This window comes from Juglans regia, chromosome 13 (genome assembly GCF_001411555.2).
Source record: "Juglans regia cultivar Chandler chromosome 13, Walnut 2.0, whole genome shotgun sequence".
Taxonomy (NCBI): Eukaryota; Viridiplantae; Streptophyta; class Magnoliopsida; order Fagales; family Juglandaceae; genus Juglans; species Juglans regia.
In genome coordinates, this window is record NC_049913.1 from 28,834,080 (window position 1) to 28,842,577 (window position 8,498).

Consider the following 8,498-nt stretch of genomic DNA (forward strand, 5'->3'; position numbering starts at 1 on the left):
CATGCATGTGCTGGCTATGGGGACAATGATTTGAAGACTCTGGCTTTTGTTAAGAAAAAATGGGAAAAAGAAAATAACATCAGAAAGAGGTCAAAGACGTTAGTAAAAAATTATGAGAAATGATAGTTCTCCAAACTCGACCAAAAATCATTACAAGAAGCTGTTTATTTGTATTTAGTTATTTTCTGCTAAAATGATTATTTCTTTGTAGAATGAGTCTACTATCGTCACAAATAATCATTTTTGTTGTAAATAACTCATCATAAATATTTATTTTTCTTGTAGTGAATGCGATGTGTGGATGACATAAAGTGGTTTTTGCCTATAAAAGGATGACCCTGGTTGGTCTTAGGGTGGCAATTTTTTTGGTGGCGCATGAGGGCTCTCTAACAATCTTTACAAAACGTGAGAAAAACCTGAAAAATAGAGAGAGCGTACCAAGGAAAGAAGCATATGAGAGAAAGAGAAGAGTAGAGAGTTGAGAACGATCTACTTGAAGAGATGAAGATCAGGAAGGAAATATCTGCTCTCGTACTTGTCATTGCATACTTGGGGTTTCCCACATCTTGAGTATACAAGATTTTACACATTTCACTTTTTTCTTCCTCGTGACATTTGCAAACATGTTTACTTTAGTTTTTACAATTTTTCAAGAAAAAAACATCTCTACTTTCTATCAATCTTCTATCAGGGTGATAAAATCTATAGCCAATTCCATTTTCTACATACCCGATAAGCCTGTATTTACAGGTTTTACTTTTCAATTTATCCCTTAATGGTCTTAGTACGAGTACTTGTGCCTTAATACCCCACACTTTGAGTTTGCTTAAGTCTGGTTTATATCTTATCCATATTTTATAAGGTGTAAGATGTTTTGCTTTGGTTTAAACTCTATTTAATATATATGTCAGAGTCGATAATGCTTCTTCCAAAAAATGTGTTGGTAGATCAAGATATGCTATCATTGATCTTATAATATCTAAAGTCTAATAGAATTCTGTTTAGCCTTTCTGCAATGTCATTTTGTTGAGACTTATATGACATAGTATAAATATGTATAATGTCTTATACCATTCAATTTATAGAAATTATCTAAGTTTCAAATTCTCCTTCTTTATTACTATTCAAGGTTTGAGATACTTACAATTGACACTTGACAGAGCGGTCTACGACAATAGTGACAACGATGAAAACTGGTGGAGTGAGATGAGGGAAGGAGAGAGACGAGGTAGAGACATACCAGATAGAATGGGAGACTGGAGGGGAGGAAAATGACGCGGTTTAGAGAGTTTTTTAAGACCCTAAATGATGCAGTTTAGTATAATATTTTGTTTTTATTTTTTAAACATATAATACAATATAATATAATATAATATAATATATATACACGTATTGTATTTGGGCAGGCGGGTGGCAAGTGGGTCTCCACACCTGGCACCACCCACTTTTTTACTCCGAAGTGTTTACCCACTCGCCTGATGTGGGCAGACTCCCCGCCCGTACAACATGCTATGGGGTTTCCGGCTTGATGCGAGCGCCCGCCCAGCAACCCTGTTTGTTTATTTGTACGTCCTCTCCAATCCACTGCTTTTTATACATAGCGAGACCGATATATGTGTTTGTTCTTAGCAGAAATCTTGGGTTGAATTGGATTAAAAATTATAAATTTAGAGCCGAACCCTTCAAGAATTAGAGGTACCAAATAAAACATACAAAAAAAAAAAAAAAAAACACCATGCATCCTTATTTTTTGACGTTTAAAATGATACGATGTTTTTAGCTAAAAAGCGTAGGATAGTGTATGATTCTTGGCGGAGCCAGTGCGACTCTGCGAGGGCCAGGGCCAGGAACATTTCACTAGATGCTAAATATGGTTTTGAGAGGCATTTTAGTGCTGGGGCATGCATGCAAGGCCCCACAGTATGCGTGACATTTAGGCAATATAGACATTGTAGAGCACAGGTCGAACAAGATTCTTTTGGTGGAGCCCTGGGCGATATACACAATGCTATTTCTTATATTTTTAATTATATTTATCAAATAATTTAATTTTTAAAATGAATTAAGATGATTAAATATTATTAAATTATTATTTATTATTATTATTATTATTTTAAAATTTAAAAAAATTAAATTATTTATTATATTTTATATAAAAATTCAAAAATTATAATAATAAATTAAGATAAATTAAGATAAATTGAAATAGATTTAAGAACCAAACAAAACTTTACACCGAGAAAACATATTAATATGTTTTTTAAAGTAACTAATTGATAAATTGAAGCAAATTACCATCACAATATGTCTACAATTTTTAATATGCGTCAGTCTGGTACGGATCCACTTTCTCCGAAAATCTCCGCCATTAAACTAGCAAATCCTCCTCCTTTCCTTTGATATCCAAATTATTTTGTCTCATTTTATTTTATAAAATTATATATAAATAATGATATATTTTTAAATATTTAATAAATTATAATAAAAAAATAAAATATTACATAATAATTAATAATAATAAAAAATAGATAAAAAATATAATAAAATAATAAATAATATTAAAATATTCTAAAAATGTTTGAAATATTCTCTATATCCAAACTATGCTTAATCATTATAATTTTTTAAAATTTTTATATAAAATATAATAAATAATTTAATTTTATCAAATTTTAAAATAAAAATAATGTTAAAAAAATTATATATTAATAATATTTTATTCAATTTTTATCTCATCTCATTTTATTTATATAATCAAATGAAGCATATTCAAAACTTTAAAAATCAGATATACCAATATGTAAAATGTTCAAACCATGGGGGCTGAATAATATTTTACCCTATTAGTTTGTGTCCAATGAGAAATTCCATTTCTTGTATTTTACAAAAAAAGTTTTAATATTTATCAAAAAATCTTTTATGAATAATTTGATGTTAAATCGAGAAGACTCGTGAGCATGTTTTGAAGTAATTTATCATCGCAAGATATTTATAGTGGTCGGTTGGCTTTTTAGGCTTTATATATAATTCAATAGGATGGAATGGAAGAACCAGTTGCAGGAAGTTCGCGTTCCTTTTCTTTTCCTCGGTCTTCTGTTTATTTGTTGAGTTCTAATGGAAAATGTGAAGGGACTTCTTCGCATTCGGCTTCGGAAAGGCACTAATCTCGCTTTGCGTGACAGCCTTAGCAGCGACCCTTATGTCGTTGTAACCATGGGTGAACAGGTCAGTCTCTTTCCTCTTCACTATTTTGTCTGTCTTTTTCTTGTTTTTCCATTGACAAATTATAAGGATCGGCTGTCTTTTTTGTAGCTTGTTTGATTTTAAGCTTCTTTGAACCTTCCAATTCACTTGATGCTGACGCTGAACTGGTTGGGTGTATATGAAATATTTCTATATTTCTTTGCTCTTTATTTTCGGAAATTTTCCTGCAAACACGTTTGGGGAATACTTGATCTGAGGGCAACAATATCTGATTTTCTCAGTTACAGTCGATTCATAATATGTCTCTCCATGATGCCATCATCCGACATGAATGTCATGTTAGAAAGTTTTTGTATTACCATGAATCCTAATTTGATTAGCTCGAGTTTCCTCCAAGTTCCGTCGATGCTTTTCTCTTTTGCCTCTAACATTGACAGACTGTGGCCCGTCTGGATAATGAAATCTCAAATACTTTTTAGAAAAAAGTTGAATAAAATATTATTTGAATATTATTTTTTAATATTATTATTGTTTTAAAATTTGAAAAAATTAGAATTTTTTATTATATTCTGTGTGAGAATTTGAGAAAGTTATAACGATGAGATGAGATATTATGAAATTGTTTTTATATCCGACCTATATGTTTGAGAGAGAAGAGACAGAAACAGAGAGTGTTGTGTATATAATATTTTTAAACAATCAATATACTTGAAGAGAGAACAGCGACACAACAGCAATTGGAATGTTTCATAGACGAATTCAACATGGAAAGATACCTGCAAATAATAATTATCTATGTCTAAAATCTGGATTGAATGGAGGGTTTCGGAAAAGAACTTCGTGGTCAAGCTTTTATGCTGCTTTATGTCTTACTCCTTATCCTCTTTTTTTAAGGCTTCAGAAAGAAGTTTCACCAGACTTTGACTTGTTCTACGCTGATTTGTTTTTTCTTTTTATTCTACATAGGGAAGTTTGAGGTATGACACTCATGAATTGTATGAAATATCGACATATCGAATCAAAGTTTTGCATTTCGTCTCAGGCGAGGAGGCATTTAAGCTTTCTAAGCTTGTGTTACTTGGTTTTTGCTTTTGTTCTTGGCAGCTTACTTCTGCCTTAAGTATTTGGGTCTAGAAAATGTATTTGCAGACTGACTTGCTGCTAAATTTGGTCTACCACCCAAAGAGGATCTTACTAGTGCTTGCTTATTATTTTCTTGATCATGACTCATGATCTGACCTACTTGTTCCAATTATTATTTTCCCAACTGATCAAATTATATATAGTGGCTTCTGATATTCTTTTTCCTAATGTAATATAAATTGATGCAGAAATTGAAGTCTGGAGTGGCAAAAAATGACTGCAATCCAGAGTGGAACGATGAATTGACTCTTTCTATTAAGGATCTTAATGTTCCCATCACTCTGGTACTAAGTTATACCTAACCATACTTGCCTGCATCTCTGTAATACGGTATACTGGTGACTACTGAACAATGCTTCAGAAACTATCAGGGGCTAATAATTTTATTTAATTGCTAATGATCTTTTCATATTTTCAGACAGTGTATGACAAAGACACGTTTACTGTGGATGACAAAATGGGTGATGCTGAGATAGACCCAAAACCATATATTGAGTGTCTGAAGATGGGATTGGAGAATCTCCCAAATGGCTCTGTAGTTAAGAAAGTTCAGCCGAGCTCGACAAATTGCCTTGCCGAGGAGAGCACTTGTGTTTGGAACAATGGGAAAATTGTCCAGGATATGAGTCTGAGACTGAGAAATGTGGAGTCCGGGGAGGTGTCGATCCAACTTGAGTGGATTGATATTAGTGGTTGTGAAGGCCTGTAAACTTAGAGCTAAATGAAACTGCTGTTACTCTATTATGATATATTTTTAGGTTTTAAGCTTTAATATCAAGGGGTACTTGAGATGTGTTTTGATGTATAAGTCTATTTGATAATAAAATAAAGAAACTTTTATGGAATATCTAGAGTATGCTCCCATGCATGTGGATGTGGTGGTTCGATGCTTGGAAATTATTAACCATTGATTATGGAAGCAATTGCATGCAGAGAGTTTCAAAGAAACTATAAACTTCTCTTGAAAGAATAAAGAACATGCAACTCTAATATCACTGAAATTATAGGTTAAGAACTTATAAACCCACATGCAACTCGGGCTTATATCGCTGAAGGCAAATAGCGAATACGGAAATGTTTCAAAATTGAAAAAATCCAAGATATGGCATAAAATGGGCATTAAAACATGCATGAAGCTTGCAACAATCCAGCAAAAATGAGAACTAAATCTCTAGCAAAAATGTTTTATTGAAAGGTAAAAACATCTTAAATGGGGATTTAAAGGGGAAAATGAACGGTTTATCGACCAAAATGATACCCGCCAAGCAGAGCATGGTCGTGAACTCGGAGTGCGCATGGAAAAGTCTTGTACTTTCATATGAACGTTATTACTCTAATTAAGAAAGATTATACCAATACTTTCCATTCTTGTGTTGGTCCCTTTTGTCATGGTATTCCACGTCCTGCATTAACTCCGAATCTAATAGCTCTGCATTACCAAACCTGTCAAGAACCCTAGAAGAACTGATGAAGTGAATCGAAGTGAGAAGGGTTCGGAAGTGCGAAGTGGAGTTCAAGTGTTCGAGACAGGTACTCGGGACGGCGTCGTTGGAGGAAGCAGTAGAATAAGTGAAGACCAAAGCTCACCGTTTAATGGAGAAGGAAGTATTGTCGTTTTGAGTATTTTAATTAGTGTTGTCGTTTTTCAGTTTTTATTGTGAAACGCACCGTTTGGGGGAGTGTCCTAAACGGAGCAATTTTACTGTCATTTACATTCTGTTGGGTGATGTGATTTTATCAAAGGGGAGGAGTTTGTTAGAAGGGAATATAGTCTGACAGTGGGGTAGGGGGGGAGGACGTTCAGAATCTTGTAGTGGAACTTATTGGAGGAAGGGAGACCTCGAATGCTCCCAGCGTGATTAACAGTTTATCCCTTTGAGGAATTTCATCATACATCTTACCGGCGTTCATTTCATTCTCATCTCTTGACAGATTCTTATACATTCATCCATAATACATTTCTGCATTTATTCCATCGCTACTCTTACTATTTCACATCATCAATAAGCAAAAGACCCTCGTTAGCCTGAAGTATTCTAGGAGGAGCTAACAATTGGTATCCTGAGCATTGATCCTACCCAGAAACACCTTCCGCAATACGCACTCAACACTCATTCCAAACCAGAAATCCATTTTAGTCTCACACAACCACTCACAGCATGGCTGATGCAACTCGTTCCAAGCAAAACAATCTGGAGGGTCTTCAACGCCAGATCGACATTTTGGGCGAAGAGCTACATGAGATACGGGCAAACCAGCAGACAGCTGATACTCGGATGGACCAGTTCCTGGATATGATGCGTACGATGGTAGCCAATCAGAATACCCAGCAAAATGTCCATGCAAACAGAGACCTGTATGAAGCACATGAAGGAGATCAACATCAAAATAGAGGGGGATTTCAGAGAGGAATCAGATTAGACTTTCCCCATTTCAGTGGGGAAAATCCATCAGCATGGGTATTCAAAGCTTCTAAATATTTTGAATATCATCAAACAAACCATGCTCAACGCCTTCTACTTGCTTCTTATCACATGGAGGGGGAAGCCTTAGTGTGGTACCAGGATGCTCTTGATACAGCTCAGTTTAATAGCTGGGACACCATGGTTAGAGCCTTGCTGGTCCGTTTTGGACCCACAGCTTACGACGATCCTATGGAGACCCTTACTCGTCTTAAGCAAACTTCGTCAGTAGCTAACTACAAAGCACAATTTGAGGCACTATCCAACAGATTACGAGGCCTTTCGGACCATCATAAGTTGAGTTGTTTTCTCAGCGGACTGAAAGATGAAATAAGGTTACCCTTATGTATGTTTAATCCTCTTAATCTAAACGCTGCATTTGGCTTAGCTAGGGTGCAAGAGGAATATGTAAGTAGCATTCGTAAACCCATTAAGCTGCACAATGAGAGAGGCATGATACCAGCAGGCCATGGACCTAGCTACTCGATGGTTGGAGGTGAAAGTACTAGTAAGGGGCCGAGAACTTTCCAGAAAGCAGTTTCCTCATTATCAATGGATGAGAAACGAAAGAAGGGCCTATGTTTCCATTGTGAAGAAAAATGGAACCCAAATCACATGTGCACAAAGCCCCGGATTTACTTATTACAAGGATATGATGGGCTGGAGGAAGGAGGGGAAGAGGAGGAGGTAGCTACGGAGTTGACTAAAGAAGCTCCAGCTTTGGTCCAAGAAACAATCCTAGAACCCGAGATTTCATTAAATGCTCTCACAGGAACTCCTAGTGCCAAGACAATGAGGTTGAGAGGAACCATTGGGGGAGAGTTAGTGGTGATTCTGGTGGATTCGGGAAGCACACACAATTTCCTCGACCCGGCGATCGTGAGGAAAACCATGTTGGCAGTGGAAGCAACACAGAAAATTGCTGTGAGAGTTGCAAACGGACAGCTTATATATAGTGAAGGTTATTGCAAGGCAGCTCACACAAAAATACAAGGTACTTATTTCAACTCTCCTTCTTACATTTTACCTCTTGGTGGTTGTGATTTGGTGTTAGGAGTAGAGTGGTTGGAAACTCTTGGACTCATTCAATGGGATTTCAAGAATCTTACAATGAAATTTGAGTATGGTGGAAGGGAAGTTTCCTTGGTGGGGCTGACTTTGAAGGAATCCACCTTGGTGGAGAGCAACAAATCCTTGTTTAATTCGATTAACAAGGGAAAAGGGCTGTTGTTACAGCTATTAGTAAGGGAGGATGAAGGAAATGTGGGTTGTTTGGGAGAAGAGATGCAGAATCTGCTCAAACGGTTCAAAGGGGTGTTTGAAACACCTAAAGGCCCACCACCCTCACGTGGACATGATCACAAAATCACTCTCAAGGAGGGAACCCAGCCAATTACAGCACGACCATATCGATATCCTCATTATCAAAAGGAGGAAATTGAAAAAATAGTTGCTGAATTACTAGAAGCAGGGGTAGTAAGACCTAGCGCCAGCCCCTTTTCATCCCCGGTGTTGTTGGTACGGAAGTCGGATGGAAGTTGGAGGATGTGTGTCGATTATAGGGCACTTAATAAGGAGACTATAAAAGATAAATTTCCGATTCCCGTCATTGATGAACTACTAGATGAGTTGCAAGGGTCGGTTGTATTTTCCAAGTTAGATTTACGATCCGGTTACCATCAAATACGG

At 36.1% G+C, this 8,498-nt stretch overlaps 1 protein-coding gene across 1 annotated transcript; it reads left to right on the top strand.

Moving 5' to 3' along the window:
* Positions 1-3,024: 3,024 nt before the first annotated feature.
* Positions 3,025-5,064, top strand: LOC108998789 (protein C2-DOMAIN ABA-RELATED 7-like). Its single transcript, XM_018975492.2, has 3 exons — positions 3,025-3,225; positions 4,536-4,631; positions 4,766-5,064. The coding sequence occupies exons 1-3, from the start codon at positions 3,115-3,117 to the stop codon at positions 5,054-5,056; spliced, it is 498 nt and encodes a 165-aa protein (XP_018831037.2). The 5' UTR covers positions 3,025-3,114; the 3' UTR covers positions 5,057-5,064.
* Positions 5,065-8,498: the final 3,434 nt, after the last annotated feature.

Bases quoted from the DNA above. Each gene is read 5' to 3' on its own strand.
- LOC108998789 (XM_018975492.2), top strand. From the start codon at position 3,115: ATGGAAAATGTGAAGGGACTTCTTCGCATTCGGCTTCGGAAAGGCACT. The intron at 3,226-4,535 runs GTCAGTCTCTTT...AAATTGATGCAG, and splicing joins TTGTAACCATGGGTGAACAG to AAATTGAAGTCTGGAGTGGC. The intron at 4,632-4,765 runs GTACTAAGTTAT...TCATATTTTCAG, and splicing joins TTAATGTTCCCATCACTCTG to ACAGTGTATGACAAAGACAC.